The sequence below is a fragment of the Danio rerio genome, chromosome 25 (assembly GCF_049306965.1).
Source record: "Danio rerio strain Tuebingen ecotype United States chromosome 25, GRCz12tu, whole genome shotgun sequence".
Taxonomy (NCBI): Eukaryota; Metazoa; Chordata; class Actinopteri; order Cypriniformes; family Danionidae; genus Danio; species Danio rerio.
This window is the reverse complement of record NC_133200.1, coordinates 13565930-13590453: the sequence shown is the minus strand read 5'-3', so window position 1 is coordinate 13590453 and position 24524 is coordinate 13565930. Positions and strand designations below refer to the sequence as shown.

The 24524-nt window shown below is 38.5% G+C and overlaps 2 protein-coding genes across 12 annotated transcripts in view; one reads left to right on the top strand and one right to left on the bottom strand.

The window, feature by feature from the left end:
- klhdc4 (kelch domain containing 4) overlaps nt 1-11815 on the top strand; it is a 31649-nt gene extending 19834 nt beyond the window's left edge. Inside the window, exons 13-18 of one of the 11 annotated variants that reach the window (XR_012399948.1) lie at nt 3234-3392; nt 3491-3594; nt 3726-3808; nt 5180-5300; nt 5372-5415; nt 5498-5665. The gene's annotated coding sequence lies outside the window, so the exon portion shown is untranslated. Of the gene's footprint in view, nt 1-3233; nt 4912-5179; nt 5416-5497; nt 5666-8123; nt 8403-8732 lie in introns of those variants that run through there. The other 10 variants (XR_012399951.1, XR_012399954.1, XR_012399949.1 and 7 more) reach the window with 10 other exon arrangements.
- A 339-nt stretch (nt 11816-12154) lies between these two features.
- jph3b (junctophilin 3b) overlaps nt 12155-24524 on the bottom strand; it is a 52683-nt gene continuing 40313 nt past the window's right edge. The window contains 3 exon segments of the mRNA NM_001122702.1: nt 12155-12235; nt 17047-18026; nt 20853-20977. Of these exon segments, the coding sequence (NP_001116174.1) occupies nt 12155-12235; nt 17047-18026; nt 20853-20977 (1186 nt within the window).

Sequence of the window (24524 nt, the reverse complement as noted above, 5' to 3'; positions counted from 1 at the left end):
ATGAAGTATTAAAGTATTAAATACCTTTCAGTAGTTCAGGACTTTCTCCTTATGTCATTACATCGTTATTACGCAACTTATTTTTCAGATGTTTTAGTTTTGTTTTTATGTTTGTATTGTTTGAGTTTTTACCAAATTCTGGTTTCCTTCTAGGTTAACAGCTCTTTTAGAAATATTATTCCCAGGAAAAAAAACATGACGTGTTCAATACTTAATTTTCCAACTGTATAATAATTTGTAATATTTAATTAAATTATTACAGCTACAGGGATAATTTACCCAAAATGACAGTTCTGTCATCATTTACTTGCCTTTCACTTGTTCAAAACTTATTTGAGTTTCTTTCAAAAGAAGATATATTGAAAAATGCTGGGACTCACAAATCTCCATACTATTTTTATCCACTACCATGGAAGTCAGTGGGTGCCAGCATTCTTCAAAATATCTTCTTTTGTGTTTAAAAGAAAGAAAAAATTAATAAAGATATAAAACACATGAGTAAATGATGAGGTCATTTTCATTTTTGGTGAACTATTACTTTAAATGTCTCTGTACATGTAATTCAAGTTTTGATAGCTGTTTTTTTTAAACAAATAATTAGATTTGCTCTTTTAATTAGATATGCTATGATTAAGTAAAAAACATTTAAAAGACTCTAAATTAATTTTAAAAATGATTAAAAAGGGTTTAGAATTTAAAAAATGGTTTAAAAACAGTAAGTTAGAAATAGCTGTCGTTTCATCGCTGACAGCTTTATAAAATCTCACAGTTTGTGTCATTTTAAGAGGGTAAAGTATCAGAGCATGTGTTCTGTGAATTAAAGTTTGAAGCTAAAGCGGATGGCCAAGTGGCAATCACAGTTTCCAAATGAACGCCGCTTCCCACATTGACCTATTTTTTTGTTGGCTGTGAAGAATGAGCGATGTAGAAAGAGAAGCTAATAAATAATAAATGGCGGATAGAGAAATGGATGAGGTTACGATTATGCAGCCAACTGTCTCCTCTCATATCCCCTCCTCCTCCTCTTTCTCCATCTTTTTTAAAACTCTGGATTTCTTTTTTTAAAAAGACAGAGTTTATAAATAACTAAAAAGTCCGATTTGTGAAGCGCTGCTCTGACGTGCTGCAGCACATGAACCTGCTGTCGTCAGAGACGCGTCAGAAGGGAGAAACGGGGACAGAAATGCTTGTTCTTTAAGATTTACTAAGATGTTTGTAGGTCACGTTACTTGATTAATTCCATTTATTTACCTAGTGGCTGTCCTTATGCCCTCATTAGGCTGTTGAACCAGTCAGAAAGAGAGTTTGATGAAAGATAATGATTCATAATCGAGGCTTGGCTAATTCTGTAGCTTGGGGACACTTTTTTTCCTCACATTATCTAATTTGTTTGGACACAGTTTGGAAACGCTTGTATTAATGGAGTCATTTAAGGGGCTTTTTTTTCAGACCGAAGGTATGGCAAAATATTTATTTTAATAATAATCCTTTAATTTTGGGCTTTTGTGGTATTAATTTTGCCATTTTTATTGGTGTTTAATAAGACCATACATAGTGGTATACAATAAAACATAGAAAAAATGACAGACTGTCTTAGTTTTCTTGTTTTGAATGGAATTTCTGCGCTAGCTTGCTGCTAATGACAGCGCATGCGTTTAAATGTTATTTCCTCTCTGTTTAACCTTTAACAACCAAATGGATGCTCAAGTCTGATTAACTTATTATATTTAAAAACATTACAACATCGATGCTGTTAAAGGAACTTTATGAAATTGAAAATAGTCACATGAAGCGTTCATCATTGGCTGAAAAATACTAACTGTGCATATAGGCCATTGGCATTGTTTAACTGAGCTCTATGGAGCAGTCTGGCGCATATAGGGGAGGAGTGACCATCTTTAAAATGTCTTCGTGTTGTTCCTCCGCAATACCAACACCATGGCAATTTTCTCCAAGATTCTTTGAGAAACTGTAGGATTTTCATTCAGTGTACTTATTAAATTATAAATAGCTTATATAAGAAGTTTCTGGCCTGTATCAAAATAATTAAGTGATTTTTACATAAAAAAAGTTCTTCCATTACACAAGGGTTGTTTCAATTTCAACAATCTTACATGTACTGTGTTCAGCATAATTGAGTACACCTCATTTTGAAAATTAATATTTGTATGCATTTGTCAGTGAATATAGGCAATGTATTTTGGTGCATTTAAACAAAACAGATTAATTAAACAGATATATTTATTAAAATAATGTTTTAGTCACCAAACATATTTAGAAATTGAAGGAATATACTATTAAATAATATTGCAATAAAATAAAAATAAATAAAAAATTACAGCCTAAAATTTCTACAAAATTTGTCAGTTATTTGTTTCTCTTGATTTTTCCTTTTTTTTATTTGTATTTAATATTTTTCTTTGACATAAATTTGGCTGTACTACTTTTTAGACCGTTATCATAAGTTATTTTGTTAGATAATCTCCAGATTTGGCTTCAGTACTGACTAAACTAATGCATATGCACAAATATAATATAGTAGAGCTTCCTGTTAAATATGAATTTGAAAGCTAGATTTGTCAGGGGTTTACTCGTATATGCTGAGCACTGTATATTGTAAGAAAACTACTCGTCAAAGAAAAATAGAAAGCAACAAAACTGTTTCAACTTCAGCAATAATAATAATAATAAAGAGTTATATTTTACAGTTTTTATTGTGTTTAATAAGTGAAACTTTTTAACAAAAATGTAAAAAAAAAAAAAGGTTTTAAAATTTAACAATAACATAAATAAACCTACTTTTATTATAATTGAGTTTTTGTGCAAATTCTGTATAATTCACATTTTTATACGAATACCTTGATGTTTATATGAAATAGCAGTATTGCAGTATTTTTTTTTAACTTTAAAATAAAAACATTTACAAAAATTTAGTCCAATTGCTTAAAGATCGCTTGTAAAATTCATTAATAATACAATAATTGTTGTACGCTCTTTATGTTTAAAATAATTGTATAATGGTATAAAAACATTCATTCTTTTAAATATATTTAAATATAGGAGGATGAATATAAAATGTATAGAACCATGTTAAAGTAAATGTTGTCTTTATGCAATATATATTTTCTTTCTCTTTTAGATTTTAAGGTGAACTGGAAATGCATTTTGAGACTTCTCTCTCTCTCTCTCTCTCTCTCTCTCTCTCTCCTTCTCGACTTCCGTCTTACCAATAGATTTAAAGAAATCACCCATAATCCTCTTCTAGTGCTGGGACAAGGCTGAACTCTACACAGTGACTCTGTTACAGTAATCTCAGACAAAATTGGCTTAACTTCCTTGCAGACGTCCACCCAACAGACAGGCAGCTGGTCTGGCACACAGTTCTGGTGGAGGTGAGACAGAAAATACCCCCGATGCCCAATAGGGTCAAAAGAAGTACACTGGTATACTGTATGTGTATATGTCATAGATGTCAGTGTTTCTTAACCAGGCTTCCAGAGGAACACCAGCACTGCATGTTTTGGATGTCTTCTTGTCTATCACACCCATTACAGGTCTTTCAGTCTCTGCCAATGAGCCGATGATAAGAATCAGGTGTGTTTGTTTAAGGAGACATGAAACCGCATACTTCCATACTACATACTACGCTAAAATCAGTATGCGAGCTGAGTAGTATGTCCGAATTCATAGAATTCAAAAATGAGTATGCGACCTACTTCTTCCAGTGAGATTTCGAAGTGTGCATCCCATCTCATGATGCCCCGTGAGAGAATTCATGAATGGGAGTGAAGCGACGCAACTGATGTGGGTAGGTCACATGACAATAACAAAATGGCGGATGTAGTATGTCCTAATTCTATTTATACTGCTCACATTCTGCACTTTATAGAACGTACAGCTGAGTAGTACATTCAAATTCAAATGCAGTACCTACTGAGTAGTTGGCGATCCTGGATGAGGCCATGGAAAATGTGCAGAGCCGGTTGGAAACGTAGTTGAGAAACACTGAGGCTGCGTCCAATATCATCTACTACTAGAAACGAATTCAATGCATTTGCTGCAAAAAGGTTTTGCCTTTTTCGTCATTAATGTCACGCTGCAATAATTTGTTCTAGTTTATAAGGGGATGTTTTTCCCCTCACAATTTTTTATAGTTTGAGTTCAGCTGTTTAAACTTAGACAACAATAGAGACTAATTCAATGAGTTTGTGGCAACCAGGTTGCGCCTTTCTTGTTATTAATGCCGCGCTACAATAATTTGTTTTAGTTTATAAGGGGATGTTTTTCTCCTCACAATTTTTTTTTTGTTTGAGTTTAGTTGTTTTAACTTAGACAGTAATAGAGATTATTTCAATGTGTTTGCGGCAAACAGGTCGTGCCTTTCTCGCCATTAATGACGCGCTGCAATAATTTGTTTTAGTTTACTCACAGAATGTTTTTCTCCTTACAATTTCATAGTTTGAGTTAAATTGTTTGAACTTAGACAACAATAGAGGCGAATTCAATGCGTTTGCGGCAAACAGGTTTCGCCTTTTCATCATTAATGTCACGCTGCAATAATTTGTTGTAGCTTATAAGGGGATGTTTTTCTCACAATTTTTATTTTTTTTTGTTTGAGTTCAGTTGTTTAAACTTAGACAACAATAGAGACTAATTCAATGAGTTTGCGGCAATCAGGTAGCGCCTTTCTCGTCATTAATGTCGCGCTGCAAGTATTATTTTTTTTGTTTTTATGTGTTACGTGTTTGCATTGACTTTGTATGTAACTTACTTGCGCAAATATTGAAGTCCACAATTGTCGTAAACTCAGCATAAGTACATTTAACAAGGACGTTTCTTTGGTCACTTTTATGGGGCCATCATAAGTAGGAGAAAAAGTAAGACAGAGGTACAACCAAAAAAAAAAGAAAAGCCCAGAGCAGAAACTTGTGCAAATTGACCAATTGCTGTAATTTTTTATTACAGTTTTTTAGTCCACATACTGTACGTGATATTGTTAGAATTACTTTTAGAGTGATGTATCTGCGTATTCATGATGAGAAGAATTTAGAAGATTTATCTTTCAGCATTTAAAGTGGCAGAATAGCACTGGGCACTGGTATGGAACTAACATAGTTACCAACATCTTAATAGTGTTCATTCTTGGTGTGAACGGGTGTTTTTTGTGTCTTCTTTTGAGGCTGACAGACACTCATCCACTTTCGTGATATGAAAAAGAGCAGCCAAGACAGCCTTCAAAAACGTCTTCTTTCATGTTTCACAGAAGAAAGTCGGTCAGATGGGTTTGGAGCGACTTGAAGGTGAGCGAATAATCAGAGAATTTTCAATTTCAGGTAAATATTCCTCTTTAAGATGAAGGGGTTTTGCACAGGTGTCTCTGTGGACAGGCGCAATACAAACGCGTCGGTTATCGGGGTGAGTTTTTTCCACTTGTTTGGTAGCATTGCACCTCAGTGATGCGAGAATAGGAGAAGTGACGCGGGGTTATTTTCTGCAGGAGAGGACAAGGATGAAAGTGAAAGAAAGAGACAAAACAAGGACATGAGAGAGAGACTTTGAAGATAAAATGAATTGGCCTTGTGCCCCTGCAGACTGTATTTCATATTTTGCTGCATTTTTTTTTTTTTGTATCTGCAATCCATCAAGTTGGTACATTTACATTTTTGACAGTCTGTGTGGAGGACGTCCTGACAAATATGAACTGTGTTTTTTCCCCCAAATAAGATAATTCTCATGTGTTTTATGAGACATGCACTTAAATCTCGACGACACGTCTGGTTTGCTGGAGGACATTTAATATGAAGGTTGCTGTAGTTATACTCACATTGGAGTGATCCGAGTCCTTCACCTGTTTTTATTTGAAGTCTTCTGCCTTCTGAATCTTATGGGACTTGAATTAAAACTGAAAATGGAAGAAGTCAGTCAAGAACATCTTTTTCCATTTACAGTTATCGAAAGGTAGAAACGGGAATGTGTGGAAACAGGAATGCTGTTCTACTGATGGAAAACTTGAAGCTTTCAATCCAAATTTTCTTATAGGCGACTTTTACACATCGATATAGTCAAAAATGGAAAAAGTTTTCCGGCTACTTAATTAGGTAAACCTGTCCAACTGCTCATTAATGCAAATTTCTCAGTGCATTTAGGCATGTAGACATGGTCAAAACAATCTGATGCAGTTCAAACATGCAGATCAGAATGAGGAAGAAATTTGATTTAAGTGACTGTGAACATGTCATGGTTGTTGCTGCCAGACGTGCTGGTCTGAGTATTTCAGAAACTGCTGATCTACCAGGTTTTCACGCACAACCTTCTCTGGGGTTTATAGAGATTGGTCTGAAAATGAGAAAATATCCAGTGAAGCGGCAGTTCTGTGGGTGGAAATGCCTTGTTGATGCCAGAGGAGAATGGCCTGACTGGTTCGAGCTGATAAAATGTTACACGATACGTAACCATTTTTTTAAAGAATCCCATAATTTATGTTTACATGCACTGTAAAAAAATTGTGCTGGCTTAATTTTTTTAGTTGAATCAAATTAACTTTTCTAGTCATCTTAACTTACATTAAGCAAAATGACTGCAAACTGTTAAACAATTTAGTTAAAACCTGATTAACGTATTAAAATAAGTTAAAGCAACATAAAATATTATTTTTGTATAAACGTTTTGTCATTACATTTTCACAGTGTGGAAATGATAATGTTGGCATTTTCAAAAACTTGCACTCTGAAACCCATTTTCAAAATTAGGTTTTAATCCACAAAGCGTCGTTATTATGTAAGTAATCAGGCAAAATGTTTGTTCTATCCAGTACTTGCGTTTGTCTTTTGTGGATGATCTGTCTTTTTGGGAGACTTAAATGAGACATTGTAAAGATGTAATATTCTAGAAATCAAGGATTTGGAATGACCAGCTTGTCTTGCAGTGTATGAAAGGGTCTTCATCTAAACCAGTGGTCGCCAACCCTCTCTTTGTGTATCAATTGGTACCAAGTTAATTAATAATTAATTATGAATCTTTTCCCTTTTATTTATTACCCGAGTCTGAACAATCTTTCATTTAAAAAAATATTTTATTTTAAAAAAAAATCACCGGGTCCTGTGAAGGACACCCAAACTGCAAACGGTATAAATTCACAACCCATTTGTCAATAGATCAGTTGAATCCAGCATGTCTGTGCAAGAAGATCAACTGCTGGAGATTGCAAATGACAGCGGTGGCAGTCATTCAAAAATGATGTCTTTTCTGCACACAAGTTTGCTATTTTCAATAGAGGCGCGTGGCTTGTGTGCATTCTGGGAGAGACACGCACAAGAGGCGCAATGTGCTCGCACCTTCCAGGTGAACACAGTTTAAAAAAAAATCTTTTGAATGCTCCGAGTCATGTGACAAGAACTGAGCGGTCAGCTTCATATTTTATATGGAATATACACATTTCTGTAGACTAATTATCTCTGACAAACACTGCAGTGCTTTTTATAATAAAAGTAAATAAAACTTGTTTCAGAGTTGCAGCAATGTTTTGTCAGCTTGTCATCCTCTAAGAAAACAATTGATCGGCTAATAATCTACCTATACTCACCCCACTGGCCATGGTAAAATTGTCAAGCTTTGACTGGTACGCAGTGATAAAAAGGTTGGGGACCACTGATCTAAACAACCTGCTCTCAGATAGTTTCAGTCTCTTTAGGCTCACAATCTTGCAAAGTCAGTGGAAAAAAAGAAAGTTAAACTGTTTGTTCAATAGGTTTTATCAGACAGTTAAGAAAATAACCACCAAATACTAGTATAACACCAATAATTAAGAGGTATCTCAGAATGTTTGTTGTGTTTGTTTGGATTGGTTTTCTTTTTTAAATATCCCATTTGAGTTCCATTTTCATTTATACTGTGCCTCAAAGTGTGTTGTTTATGAAATAAACTTAAAGGATAACCTCAAAGTAGACTTGGCAATCTCAAAATTTAGGACATTTTATGTCATTATTTGTGTCTCCACTGTATAATTTCTATAATTATCTATATTTTCCCGGACAAAACATGACTCAGAAAACAGACTCAATAACCACAACACAAGTGCTTACTTTCAAACACTTTCATTATTTTCTCCATATAACTCAAAAAAGAAACAGACCCCCAGGAAAAGTAAAGAACTGAATGACAGAGGAAGAGAAAGAGAGATAAAAGAACTGGGCATGCTTGGGCATGCTATAGGCGCATAGGGTGACGGATACATCCAGGTCAAACGATACAAGAGCCGGCGGTGCGGGTCAACTGCAGAAGCCTCCTGCTTTAAAGACCCTTTGGAATCCCACCATCCCCGTCACATACAGCCGTTGTGGTATCAAAGTGAGCCAGTCAGCGAGTTGCAAACTTCGTGGACCAACCCAAGGACTCAAGGCGAGGTGAGCAAATGTACGACTCCATACATTTGGCCCTCCCCAAGCTTGTGTCCTTTTACATCAGAATAGTTGTACTATTACATTTTTCGGTCTTTTGGTTTTCTTTTTCGGCTGGATAGAGAAACGGAGAAATATGGGGAAGGAAGGGAGGTGGGCGAGAAAGAGGGATAGAGAGAGTACACAAACTGTGAATGAATCATTGCAAGGAGGACAGACTCAAGGGGGGGAAGAGTACAAGCCCATACACACATGCTATAAAAACATCTCAGTCTTTGCGTTCTGTTAACTGGCTATAAAAAAATAAACAAAACACCTCTCTTTGATTTGTTTTAGTTTCGATTTTGGGCGGAAAGGCCATTGGATGTCAAGACCTCGGGTTTATCATTGGCATGCCCGATCAGACCTATTCCACTTTGGATCATGGAGCTGGCCAAAAAGGTAAAATATTTCAACACACTCTTATGATAGTTTGTAAGCACGTTGGCGAACTGCTTGAATGTGCACAATCACTTTTGTACGTTTTTGTTGAATTTCTTCATGGGTCAGTTTTAGGGTTGAACCTCGCATGCAAAGCCAGACTAATGGCAGAAGGTCCCTAAAGATTGTCTGATCGACATGTAAAACAACCAATCATAGTTATTTCATTTTTTTTTTCATTTAATTTCATTTGTATCTGCTTTTCTGGGGCCAGGTTGCAGGGGCAGCAGTCTTAGGGGAGAACCCCAGACTTCCCTCTCCTTAGACACTTCCTCCAGCTCCCCCGGGGGATCCCAAGGCGTTACCAGGCCAGTGGAGAGACATAGTCCCTTCAGTGTGTCCTGGGTCTTCGCTAAGGCCTCCTCCCAGTGGGAAATGCCTGGAACACTTCCCTAAGCTGGCGTCCAGGGGGGCATCCAAAACAGATGCCCGAGCCACCTCAGCTGACTTCTCTCGATGTGGAGGAGCAGCGGCTCTACTCTGAGCTCCTTCCGGAGGACAGAGCTCCTCACCCTATCTATAAGGGTGTGCCCTGCCACCCTGCAAAGAAAAACTATTTCGGTCGATTGTATCTGAGATCTTGTGCTCTCGGACATGACCCAGAGCTGATGACCATAGGTGAGAGTAGGAACGTAGATTGAGCGGTAAATCGAAAGCTTCGCCTTTCAGCTCTTTCTTCAACACAATAGACTGGTACATTGACCGCATTACAGCTGCCACTGCACCAATCCGCCTGTCAATCTCACGTTCCATCCTTCCCTCACTCGTGAACAAAACCTCCTCCACCTGGGGCAAGGACTTTCTTCCAACTTGAAGATGGCAAACCATCTTTTTCCGGTGGAGCATCATGGCCTCGGACTTGGAGGTGCTGATTCTCATCACAGCTGCGTCACACTCGGCAGCAAACCACCCCAGTGCATGCTAAACGTCCATGTTCGATGAAGCCAACAGAACAACATCATCGACAAACAACAGAGATATAATACTGTGGTCTCCAAACCGGACCCTCTCCAACCCAAAGCTGCGCCTTGAAATTCTGTCCATAAAAATTGCTCAGCTTAGCATTATGTTTAGGGGTAAATGTCCAATGTGCGATCAATAAATCACTCATACCAGAGTTTGCGCTTTAGTCATCAAGAGTTCTACTTTTGATAGTTTGGACAGTACAGCATTTAATTTGTCTTAATGCATGCTCATTATTACAATTTTAGTCTTGAAGGTTTGCTCTTTCCGCAAGGGGTTTGGTGGCGAAGCTGCTTTGTTTCTGGGTGGACTATTAAAGTATGTGACGCACACATCTCCTAAAAATCAAATCAGGGGCTTAGAAAATGATGGGGCCAGAGTGCACAGGGCCCAGAGGCTTTAGAGGGTCCAAAAGGAAGTCTATTAGGCTCTGGAATGTGATTTTTACTTGGGTGACATCCATGCCCCAAAGAACGTGACCTTAACCAAGGGGCAAGAAACTCTGGAAGTAGTTTAGATTTTGTGTGCCTTAGTGCATCGATATCTAAAGCGAGTTTGATCTCACAAATCTGATCGTACATCAGTCATCAACAATACCTACAGATTTACATGAGTGTGTGTTGAAGATTTTAAGTCCAAATGAAATCAATATTTGCAGGTTTTACAACGTGTCCGAAACCACTAGCACACATTTCCGTATGTTTTTTTTTTCCTCAATAAGGTTATCTGTACAAAACTAAAACATACGTTAGCATGCAACTTTGTGTTTTTTTTTCTTTTACTTTTAGAAAAACAAGGCAGTCGGCATTTTTCAGACGTCTTGCAAATAGCTAAAAAAGTTTTTTTTTTCCTTTTTATCAATAAATATTTGTTTTTCGAAAGCAGCAGTTGGGAAAAAAACGTTAACAGTCTCTTGAATGTCTGGTCGGGAACGCCAGCATCTCGCGCAGCATGTGGCTTTCAGGTGTGCATGGTGAGGTTGGCAGGAGCTCGCACATTCTTGTGATTTCATCAAAGAGAGTAGGGGGCGGTCTTTAAGAAGTTCATAATGATGATGACCTCACAGAATGTCATGTGCTAGCCCTCATACAACATTTAAAGAATGTTTAAAGAACATAAAATGCTCAAAGGAAAGTGCAACCCATGCTACGTTGTATTGAATGTACAGTATATAATCTTACATGCAGAACCCGTTTATGAAAAGATAAATAAGTCGAACTGTGTTATGATTTATTCGGTAGGAAAAAAAAAAGTTTCATTTGGAGCAAGATTAATGATGAAGCCCTTTCAGATCTTAGAACTTCTGAATCTGGGAATTTTTCCAAATGCATATGGGTCAGATTCGCCTGAGTGCAAATGTTGCAGATGCTGAAACGCTGGTGGCGCTGTGTTTCTGTGATTACCAGAACTTTTACTAACCCACTTTGGTGTGGTTGTGCTTGTTAAGCCCATTTCTTTTCGACATGTGCAACATTTTTAGGCGAATTCAAAGGTGTGTCGACAACAAAAAGCTTTGCCCCTTATTTTAGGTCCAATGGAGATAAAGTGTCTCAATTCAGGCCCACCATGACATTCTGGGGTCCACTGGTATTTGACGTACCACACAGAAGGTAGATGGAGGTGTAATGATAGGAGCGCTTGGTGGGTTATTCTGATGGGTGACAAAAACAAGGACATGAAGAAACATAAGCAATGCTTTGGAGTGGTGCGCGAGGGAGGCGGGTGGGGTTAGACAGGGGCCGTTTCCCATCACTTTGAACCTTGTTGACATCATAGCTGTGTAACGCTGCCGTCACCCGAAAGGATGTTGATGGTGGTCGCCCTTCACCCTTACGCCACCTTGCACACCCTCCCTCACCAAAGCCACCATTCAAATGAGTCCAACGCCCAAATACAAACCAAACCCAAAGGAAACAAACAAAAGCCACCAGCATCATCGAGAAAAAGGCAAGTAAGGAATATGAAAGAAAACAAAAGAGAAACAAGTATATCAATTCATAACAGCATCAATGAGTGAGTGAATACATAGGATAAAACTAGAAGTTCAAAAGGATGCTTGTAACTATTTCAGATTTAGAAAAGAAAATCAAATTAAGAAACCAACATGAGCTCTTTGGAGACAGAAAAGCAGACGGAACCGCTGAGCCCAGTTTTTGTGTTGTTGCCTTCCTCAGACCTCCTGTTGACATGCTGTAACTTCAATGGAAGTACAGTGGTCTTTGTTTTAAAAAAATACGAGCCGGGACCAGATCGGTTGTGATGACACTTCGGTAATAGTGTAGTCAGAGAAGAGGAACTGATAGGCGATGCAGAGTTCAAATAAAAAAATGAACAAACAAAATGGCGACTCCAATGTTGAGCAAAATCACCATGACTACCAGAATCGAGTTGGAGCCCTGTTGGGGGGGAAAGAGAAGAATGGAAAGGTCAGGATTTGTTAACACAATGTGCATGGGATTGAGTTATATTATTATTTTATGCACAAAAAAAAAAAAAACAAGAGAACTACACTATTTATGAGTGTTCTATCCTATCAAAGAAAAACAGGCTTTATACGATCTATAGACCATTTTGAGGGATGTAAACAACAACAATGGTCCTAACGTATTTCCTGTGTTACATTTTTAATTTTCATAGCTTCCGAGAATCCAAAAAGAGCCACATATTTATAAGTGAAGTTTATTTATAAACTAATTCGAGAGGATCACATGCTTATGATTGCTTGCATCTGGTCCCGCATTATCCAATTTATAATCCACCAATCAGACGATTCCTAAGCCACTTTAAATATCTTAAGTTCCATATGACAGCCATCTTCGTTTTGAAGAATTCCCCCTACCACCCCTACTCCCCCTCCTTTCCTCAATGGTTGACACAGTTGGCCCACTGGTTAGCACTGTTCTAGTCATATCAAGCCAGCCGACGTTTCTCTGCGGAGTTTACGCGTTCTCCTCGTGCTCACATGGGTTTTCTCCTGTTTTCCTCCAACCGTCATGCAACTTAAGCTAATTGACTTATCCAAATCGGCACCATAGACATGCTTCTAGTAAGTAGTTATCTCCTAAGAGCAGTCACTATCTGTTCATTAGCTACTACAGCAGGGGAGTTCTCGAAATCTACCTGAGCTCAAACTCCTACTTACAAGACCGTTTGTATTTAAGTAGTATAACTTAGATTAGATGTTCACCTAAAGGTTAGCAATAGTGCTCTGATTTGAGCTATTTGCTCATGTTTGAGCTACTAAAAATGCCAGTAACTGAATTACTTTTCTTGTTCTCTTCCTGCGCGTTTTTACACCTGCAGAGTAAATCTGCACCTGCTCGGGTTGTTTCTGTTTAGTAAATTTGTCAAGTCCCAGATTCACTGCAAAACACATTTGCACAATACAGTGCATGTTTAAAGAACGCCGCATGATTATTCCAGTCCCCTCGGCTCACCGAAGAGATACGGTATTATCTCAATGGAAATGAGAATCTGTACTGCATTGTACCAGCCCTCATAAGGATGAACGTACTTGCAAAGAGCCAGGTTTGTGGAGCGCACTTTTTAATTGATGGGCTCATGTAAGCGTGTCATGGACAATGTTTACAACCTTTGAGCAGAGGGACACGCGTGCTGCACATGCAAGACACATGTGAGGCATGAAATTAGGCTGTGACAAGCGAACCGAACACAGTACTGTTAAGAAGACGCTGTGAGCGCTGATTTTGCACAATGAATCAGGACAAGTGTATCTCACAGTCACATTTAGCACATCTTCCTGTTGAGCAACCACGTTTTGCTCTTTTCAGTTGTTTTATTGTAGAGCCAGACAGTTGTGCGCTGTGTAAGGCCTGTTTTTCCCTCCTCCTGTGCTTAGCTAATCAGTTGTTTAGATGTCCCAGAGACGTATAAATGTTGTTAAAAGCATTGACAGTGTTTGCTAATTCCTTAATCAGGGCTATCTATTGTGCGGATGTGTTTCTGTTTCATGTTAACCTGTCTTACACAAGTCTGCTGCATTGCTTGCCTCTCTGCGGCTACAAACATAAACCCCCTCCTTCCTAGAACTCACTCTTGTCATTTGATTGGCTGCAGCCCGAGCAAGGCATAAGCTGTTCCTTAGCAACAGAGTGTGGAACAGCCAATGCAGGGCTGCGTTGTGGAAGGAGCCACTTTGCCAATTTGCTGTTACCAAGGTGTTCTTAGTGCAGCAAGAGATCGTAGCACCGCTAGGCAATGGAGGGGGACAGTTTAAAGTTTGGATGCTTGTCCAGTTGTGTATCTGGTCTGTTGTTGGTTCTTGTGTGCTGTGAAAGTCCACACATTTACAATGTGTTTGTGGAGGTTATTTTTCCTACCTATGTGATCTCAGGCATCGATGCATACTAACTCAGCTGGTGTGGACACAGTTGATTAGATATGTATTTGATCTATTTTAAAATTATGTAACTGGGTTTCATAATTCAGTCTTGATATGATTCACCAAACAGATCATTTACTGTCATTTAAAGCTGTACAGTATGATAAAGACGAATAAAAGCATAATTCAAGCACAAGTTCACACAGAAATTAAGATTCTGTCTTCAACTCTTTTGTTACGAAACCTACAGTTACCACCAGAAGTTTACATACACTTTAAAAAAAGGAACATAACCATTTTTGAAAAAATGTCTGATGGTAAATCATACTAAACGTTACTATTTTAGGTCTGTTAGGATTACCTAAATCATTTACACTTGCTAAATGCAAGAATAATGAGGTAATTTTTATTTTTTAGAGAATTCTTATTAATTTCTAGACAGTCACAAGTTTACATACATTACCATTTTTTTTAGCTTTGCCTTTAAACTGTGTAACTTTGGTCAAATGTTTTGGGTATCCTTCCACAAGCTCCTCACAATAGTTTTTAGGAATTTTGGCTCATTCCTCCTGACAGAATTGGTGTAACTGAGTCAGATTTGTAGGCTGTCTTGCTCGCACAAGCTTTTTAAACTCTGCCCACAAATTTTCTATAGGATTGAGATTAGGGCTTTGTGATGGCCACTCCAAAACATTCACTCTGCTGTCCTTAAAGCACATTTTAACTAATTTGGCAGTATGCTTAGGGTCATGGTTTGTTTGGAAGACCCATTTGTGGCCAAGTTTTAATTTCCTGGCTGATGTCTTTAGATGTTGCTTCAGTATTTCTACACAATGTTCTTTCTTCTATGTTCTTCTATGTCACAATGTTCTTCATCTATGCTGTGAAGTGGACCAGTCCCACCTGCAGCAAAACAGCCCCACAACATGATGCTGCTGCCCCCCATAATTCATAGTTGGGATGGTGTTCCTAGGCTTGTAAGCTTTCCCCTTTGTCCCTCAGATGTAACACTGGTCATTATGGCCAAACAGTTCAATCTTAGTTCCATCAGACCACAGAAAATATCTCCAATTCGTCTTTTCCCAGTGTAATTTAGCAAATTGTAAACTGGCTTTTTTGTTGATTCTGGCTTGTTGATTTTCCCCATGTTGAGGTTTTCCCTAAATACCATTATACAGTTGTGCCTCCAATTAACTTAAATGTTGTCAATTAGCCAATCATAAACTTCCAAAACCTTGACACCATCATCTGAGCTTTTTCAGAGGCATAAGAATCTTATTGTATGTAAGCTTGACTTTCTGGACAAGCTATAACAATTTCTCAAAAAATATCTCTCATTATCCTGCTATTAAGCATAACAGGAACAAATTTGATATTCCTAACTTACCTAAAAGAGAAAAAGTTTGGTCACATTAACATCTGATTTTTTTTTTTTACATTGTATGTAAACTTCTGGTTTTAACAGTATATGGGTTTCTAACATTTCTAAACAGCGATCTTTAATTGTTTTATCACTCTTCTATGCAAGTATAAAGAATTGATCAAAAAGATCACCAAATAAAGATGTCTGATCCTGCTTCTGAAGAACTAGGAGAGTTTAAAACTGTTGCTAAATAAACATTCCTGTCTAATCACAGACTCAGAATTGCTAGAAATGTTTGGCACTCAGAATTTAGGCCCAATCCCAATTCTACCACTAAGCACTTCCCCCTTACTTGTCCAAATTCTCTTTAGCTTAAGGGCGTTGGGCTAAAGGGCTTCACACACTGGATGCACCTCTAAACACTGAGACACGGCATGCACATGAGAGTTGGACGTATGGCCACTACTCTAGTAAACTACTCTAGTGGTGCTCTGTGGCATGGCAGAAATATGAACAGTGTCCTCAGTCATAGCTGGGCACCGCTATGTGTCGGTGTGCGTATACTGATAGAATTCTATACTTAGAATTCTAAAATGCATGGCGATGCGTGGCGCGATGTGGCGCATCCGGTATGTGACCCCCTTAAAAGGAAGGGCTAGATACCCCTTTAAACTGAGATTTTTTTTTTAGACCCACACTTGAAACCAAGGGGTACAAAAATTTCCAGAAAACACGACCACAATGGCTGCACACGGAAGTAAAGTAGAGAGATGCACACATTAGTATTTTTTGTCATTACAAATTTTTACAACAAACAAGCATTTGTTTTAACATATTCATAACTGCGCTAGGGTTTTACCGTCATGCTTTTAATAAAATAAAACCCTCTAAATTTGGCCATCTCGAATCCCTAATAGTAACTCCTGTATAGTAGTCCCACACAGCATACTTTCTCACCTGTAACTCGATGACACTCGGATACCCTGTCAGAAAAGTCTAGTGGCTGAGAATGACCTTTTTAAAGTGTCTGGTGTAACGTTAATGTTGTTTTCCTGTGTTTACATGGATGAATATGGCCACGGTATAAAAGCACAGTACAGTTATGATCTTATTGCCACATTATATCATTATTGATTGCATGATATTGTTGCCTTCCATGATTTCCTGTAGATAAATACCAGGAAAATAACGCAACTGTAATAACTACAGGAGTCACGATTGTCAATCTCATATGAAGCAAGAGATCGCAATGACATATGATGTTATGTGCAGGGGTTGTAGGCTGTCCTATTCCTTAGGGGTAAAATTTAAAGCCCTTCTCCTTCACACTTTGTTTCAAGGGCTAAGACAAAGGGGTTGGGGTACAAAAATAGAATTGGGATTGGGCCAAACAGTCTAGGAAAAGGATTAGACCGTCTCAACACCCCAAAAAACAAACTTTGGGTAAACTAATCTTAAAAGTCATTCTCACTATGAGCGTTTATGTGGTGCATCTTACCTACCGAGTTCACTTTGAGCTGAGACTGATTCTCGTCATCGTGCTCTAGTGCAATAGGTGGGGATTTCTGTGGGGGTGAGAGTGTTAGGTCCCTGCGGAGGGGCCGAGCCTCTAGCTTTTCCCCCACTCGTAGACTGTCCAATTTTTGCACTGAGTCCAAAGCTGGCCCCTCCCGGGTGTCCCTGTGACCCGAAGCATCCCGGACATCCCGCTCCCGATCACGGTTCTTGCCCCGTCGCTGTAACGTATGTGCACGGGTCTCTGAGTGACCATGCCGCTCCTCCCCATGCCCATAGGGCTTCTGGGAGTTATGGGAGTCCATTGGCTGTAACGGCCTCATCTCCATTTCATAATTGCTCAGTTTTTCCTCATCCTGCTCAAGGAGACGGGAGTGAGCCAAACTGTCCCCATGTACCCGCTGAGACGTCCAGGAAGCCGAAGGTCCATCTGGCCGTCTTTCCCTTGGGGTTTTGTGATTGGAGGAACTGTGGTCTCGAGGCTTATGATTAGAAGAGTGCTTGTGGCCATTGGCTCGTGCCGCTCCGACCCGTACCTCGTCCTGTACTGAAGGGGTTGTAGAGCGGCTGCTACCCCGACTACCACCTCTACTGCTCCCCCCACGGGAGGGACGCTTTTCCTCACTCCAGCTGTTAGCCCTCAGGTAATCTCCACCTCCACCTGAACCACCACCACCACCTCCACCTCTCCCTTCCATCAGCACCTGGATCTCTTGTGTTCCCCCACGCTCCTCATCCACTGCAGTCTGTCGCAAGAAGCGGGCATTTTTGGTGCGGTGGGAAGATTTGGTGGTCGGGCTACGTGGAGGCGTAGAGGGCCGACTGGGAGTGGGACTCACATCCGGGGTTAGATCCGGAGGTGTGGAGCCTTTCATATAGAGTTCAGTGCTGTCTGCAGTCCCACTAGATATAACTTCCACATCGTTCTCACTCGAGTTCTGCTGTTTGGGTCGCTGGCACTCCACTCCTACTTGACACAAAGACACAAGTCTGAGTTTTACATTTAAAACATGTAGGCTTGGCACATGCTTATTGCTGAGCTTTATTCTGCAAAAGGGGGTGTAGGGGATGTAAATATAAGATATAGCATATATAAATGGTTGTGTAAATAAAAGATAATACAGGAACTCAAAGACCTCAAATTCTTGTTTGTTTACATATTTCAGAACAAAAAGTTTTGTTTTTTTCACACAATTTCTGTGTTAAAATTCAAGTCTTATGATGCCATAAGATTGGGTAGGAAACTCTGATCCTGCTGGACCACTATCTTTTAAAGTTTAGCTCCATCTATACTCAAACACACCTGACCTTAATTTCTGAACAGGTCTGAAGATGTAGGTCAGGTGTCACCAATATCGTTCCTGGAGGTCCGGTGCCCTGCAGGGTTTAGCTCCAGCTTGCCTCAACACACCTGCCTAGGTGTTTCAAGTATACCTAGTAAGACCTTGATTAGCTTGTTCAGGTGTGTCTGATTAGGGTTGGAGCTAAAATCTGCAGGACACCGGACCTCCAGAAACAAGTTTGATCCCTGATGTAGGTTATATTTTTAGGGTGTTTGCGCTGGGAATGTAGCTGAACAAGTGGCCCTCCTTGACTGGAGTTGCCCACCCCAACCACACAACAGGATAATCATAGTTGTCATTAATACATATAAGTTTGAAGACTGTCATCATTTGTGTATTGTGTATTCAAAACTGAGGTTTGGTTGATGTGCCACTTTGGGGTTGACATTTTTTGACACTAAAATATTATTGATTCTCACTTTTGGTTTATTCTGCACCACCCTTGTTTGCTCGAAGCAACCATCCAGGGAAAGCTTGATACAGTATAACTTATCAAAGCTTTCCAGAGTCAGCACCACGGTTGCTCTAATCAGCTTGGCTAATGAGAATGGAGATTTTCAAGTCTGTTTGCGCTACAGGCGCACATCCCCATGTACCCACAAGTACATAACTCTCAGTTTAACCCTATAAAGGTTTGCACACCCAATTGTAAACATCATTTATAAATCTGCTGCAAGTCAGCACATCTCAGCCAAGTTTGTGCTAACATTTCTAAAGTCATTAGATGACATAACTTGATCATTTAGAAATATCAACCCTTCCAGGAGGTCGCACACAATGATGCAGCACAGCATGTAGGCTTATCGCTCTCCTGTAAAGGGTGTTTGGTGATGGGATGTGATCTGAAAGTGTATGAATTCTGCCGGTGTGTGGGGGTGTGACAGCGACCAAAAGTGTGACTGTGTATACAGTATGTGTGTTTATGTATGTGGGTGGTGTGAATATGTGTGTGTGTGCATGCATAAATTTCATTGTGTATGTCGGGTAGCTTCGCGTGGGCTCTTCATAAAGGTCAACGCTGACCTCCCCTTATCTTCTTATTGCCTCTTCTATCACTCATTCCCCCCGCATGGCACGGTAGGGGCATTGACCCCTACAGCCCCGAACTCATCCGGCACCTACACACACACACAGAGGCTTTCACCCTCACTCGGCTGCTTCTGAGCTCCTTCTGAGCTGTCTAAAGCGCAGCGTATACTTCATTTTCTTTGTGCACATCATGCACACCTTTGAAAGCACATTTCTTTGATAGCGTGTTGAACTTATTCACATTAGAAAGATTCATCCTCATCTAGTATACATTCTTTTTCTATCCAAACGTTGTGCTTGTGTAGAATAGAGTTGTAAGTCACTTTACATATACGCATGTCAATGTGGACATCTATTGTTTTGCCCTATTCAGTCGGCAGCTAGCTCTCTGCAACTCTCACATGGTCACCCACTAAAGCTAAGCAGGGCTACACCTGGATCGTATCCGGATGGGAGACCACATGGGAAAGCCAGGTTGCTGCCAGAAGTAGTGTTAGTTAGGCCTGCAGGGGGCACTCAACCAGTTGTCTGTGTGAGTCCTAACGCCCCAGTATATTGACGGGGACACTATGCTGCTCAGTGAGCGTTTGTCTTTCGGATTAGATGTTAAACCGAGATCCTGACTCTCTTTGGTTGTTTAAAATATCAGGATGTTCTTCGAAAAAAGAGTGGGGGTTTAACCCCGGCATCCTGCTTAAATTTACCCACTGGCCTCTGTCCATCATGGCCTCATATCTTAATTGGCTTCATCACTCTGTCTCCTCTCCACCATCAGCTTGTGTGTGGTGTGCGGTCTGGCGCAATATGGCTGCCGTTGTGTCATCCAGGTGGATGCTGCACATTGGTGGTGGATGTGGAGATTCCCTCCAGAAATTTGTAAAGCGCTTTGAGTGTACAGAAAAGCACTAAATAAATGTATGGAATTATTATTATTATCATTATTATTATTTGTTGCTGTTTTCTATAACCCTGGTTTCTTTCCAGACTGTGAAATGAAGGCCCGTTTTACCATGTAGACAAAATATGTAGTTCATAGACAAATTAATACAAGTGATTAAAACAATTTGGCGACACACTTCTAGTACACCTGTATCATGCTGGTGATGAAAGTAAATTGTCTGCACACTGTATGCATACATGCCATCCCTTATGCATAAAAACCCAAATATACTTTGGGCTTAACATATCTTCCTCTTGCTAATGGCTAAAGCTTACAAAATAAGTGCCCCCTCTTTTACATTTATGTCAGTAGGGCACTGAAAATCAAAACATATGCAACTTTCAAATCGCGGTGGGAGAGCGTTTTCAAATTACTTATTGGAGTATTTAGCATTCGCAGCTAACTGGAAAGCTTAGTCAAGCTGTCAAACAGTTTGAAGCCTGGGTATTTTTAGTCTCCAGACTCGGCTGGTTGCACTCACTGTTTCCTCTGTGCTGGAAAGAGGGGGAGAACTCTTTGGCGGTGATCCGGGCCAACCTGCACTCTTCCTGGGCTTTCTGCGCTGCTGCTGTTGCGGCGTCGGCTTTCCCTCTTGCGTGAGCTGTCCTGTGGATAGAGAAAGATAAAGATTTTTTAAAAAGAATTGATAAAATTTGTGATGCACCAGTGTCCTAAAAAGTATAGAATACAGTTTTTAAAGGGACAGTTCACTCAAAAATTTGCTGTTAATTTAATCACTTTCCAGGCCATTCATGAGGTGGAAAGCCTTTTTTCTTCAGAAAAACAAGAACATTTCGAGCTGAAATCATAGTTTTTGGTGATTTTATAAAATGCAAGTCAACCAAAATAAAAATTTGGGTGAACTATTACTTTAACACAAAAAAAAACATACCTGAGGAATGGTTAAAGAGGGATAAGTATCTAATGATTATCTTGTTGTTGGCTGTCAAAAAGAGCATTACCAAAAAAATGGTAGTCACAAGAAAGTCCTACCCTAATTGCATGGATAGAAATGACAATGGAAATTTAGAAAATAGAGCAAATTACCGCATTTGTAATTAGAAAATGGAACAATTTATTTCATTCTGGGAAAAATGGAGCAATTATCATCCCCTAGACCCGAACTTTTCTGTTAACCTAAAATCGTAAGGATGCTGATGTGTATGTATATCTTATTTTACCTATCTACTTATTTTTACTTATTTGACACCTCCACCCCCATTTTATTTTATTTACTTAATTTTAACTTTTTTATTTATTTATTTTTTTACTTCTATTATTTTTTTATTATGTATAACATTAGTGTACATGCCCACAAAAAAGAAAGCATATGCTGAAAAGGAAAGTGGATGTACAGAATTTGTGCTTATATTTGTGTGTATTCAGATGTGTGATCTCTGACATGTACCAGATGTAAGTATAAAACTAAAATTAATATAAAATATATATATACATAATTTAAAAAATACACTAAAAAAATACACACTTCAGGCTTAAACTATATTTTTGACATACGCATGGATTGAAAACATTTTATAGTAATTTATATTTAATTTCAGTTTTAAATTATTTTTAGACAAAAAACAACAAATGTTTAAAGTTTAGAAAACGGATTTTCATTTAAAACAAATGAAAACATTGTCCTATTCTGATTTATTGTTTTTTTTAATTGGGAAGACATTTTATCAGACCATAATGGATTTATTTTTGCTATTTAGTCTTTTTAATCCTAATCAAATAACTTGTTCCTCTTCTGAAAAGTATTTGTTATTTTCTGCATTTTAAAACATTATTTTTGGAAATATCATATTCTGATCTGGCTCCAATCTGATATAAAACCCACACTTTGATCAATGAAGTCCTGCCACACATTTCAAAGGTCACATAACAGATTTTTTTCATGTTAATTTCAGTAGCCCCATAGCAAACATATAGTGTATTATAACCTTACATATAATTCATATTATTATGTTTTAAGGATGGCATTTTCATTGTCCAGTTTTAATTAGGGAAAACCTTGCTCTACGAGACAGACCACAAGCAAAGCGCATAAATATATGGTTCAGATAATAAACAATCCAGTCATTAAATTTATGAGGCATATGCTTCAGCGCCTACAAGATCCTGACACTCTGATTATCCAAGGGTTGACGATAAATACAGGCTGAAGACAAACAATTACACAGCACTCGCACACCCTCTGTCTGAGAAACGCTCTCGGGACGCCACCGAGTCATGCCTTTTCTGACACTGTAATTCTCACTTGTTTTAACTCCGTAAACTTGCCAAGACTCTGTAAAAGCGAACTTTACTGCAAATGAAATAACCACTTTTCAGTGTAAACCCTTAAATGCTGTTACAGAGTTGATGAAATGTCCTTCTGATTGAAGCTTGATGCAAATTATTAACCCTTTTTATTAGTCTTTTTTTAAATATTTCACAAATGGTGTTTAACAGAGGTATTTCTCACAGTATTTCCTATAACATTTTTTTCTTCTGGAGAAAGTCTTATTTGTTTTATTTTGGCTAGAATATAAGAATTAAATATTATTAACCCTTTTAAGCAATATACTTTTTTGATTATCTGTAACAGTGATTCTCAAAGTGGGAGTCTGGACCCCCTCGGGGGTCGCGAGAATGAGTGGGGGTCGCTTGATGATTTCCAAAAATATCATATATTTTACTAAACGAATACAATTAACCTATTTTATCCATAACCATCCTGATCTCATGAAGAAACATAACCATTTTACGTTTTGTCAGTTTAGTGGCAAATTCAGTCGTACGAAAATGTGCGATTTAAAAAAAGAAGGCATGTTACGGACCATTTTTTATTTATTTGAATCCACAAAGGAACTCTACATAAAGAGGAACATGAATCCAGTTTCATCTAAACTAGTAAATTTATTACAACAAAACAATAAAACAAATCACGTGTCATAACTAAGCAAGAATGAATAAAGAATCAAAACTCGCGTTCTCCAACAAATATCCAAAATTAACCTAAGACTAACAAAATCAAGAAATAACCGATCATAATAAAGTAGGACTTATACCAGAAAAAAGGCAGCAAGTTAAAATAAAATAGATAAACCTTGATGTCTGAAAGTGCCCTCTCTCTCTGCTCAACGTTACTCCATATTTATAGCCAATTTGTAGTAGCGCAACTCACCGCAGGTGCGCAAAGGAAGACCTACCAGACTCCAGGAAACAAACAGTGAGTGACGTCATGACACACACAAACAAGCTGGCAACAGGCGAGGCACCAACCCCGCCCCTAAACCCTCCTTCATTGGAGGATGAGCAATTTGTTCTAAATTGTAAGCATGAGATCGTACGAATTCTCATTCAAACAATTACAATCAAATCAAAAAGTTACGACTTGCAGTGAGATTGTGTTGCCATAACCTACAGAAGATAACAATATTATTTATCAGTAACAGTTAAAAAAACAACATGCAAATAATAAAAAGCCATCAGCCTTTTAACTCTTTTTCCATTGGATTGCGCCCCCTGGGGTTATTACGATAGCTTAATAATATAAGATAATTTTTGTGTTGTCAATAAGCTCCTTTGTATGGTTCCTATTGGTGTGTGTGCACCATTGTGTGCACTGTTTGTATGTTTATAACCACCTTTGAGGACAGTGGGAGTCACAAGTCACTGGAATTGTCAATTTGAAGGGTGCAAGCTGAAAAGTTTGGGAACCCCTGGTCTACAGAACAATTATTCATTATACAATGACTTGACTAATTACCCTAACTTACCTATTTATCCCAGCTTAGCCTTTAAATGTCACTTTAAGCTGAATACTAGTATCTTGAAAAATATCTAGTCAAATATTCTGTACTGTCATCATGGCAAAGATAAAAAAAATCAGTTATTAGAAATGAGTTCTAAAAACTATTATGTTTAGAAACGTGTTGAAAAAATCTTCTTTCCATATAAACAATAAAACTAATTCTGACTTTAGCTGTGAATATTTTTATATATTTTTCAAGCTTTAGGCTAAACATTTTCTGGATAAACAAAGCAAAAAAAACCAATTATCCTCAATACTGTAGACAAGTATTGTTCACTATTTCCCATCTGGACCTCTAAGAACCAGCAACAGTGCTTGCTTGGGCTGCTAAATAATTCACTGAGGAAATCA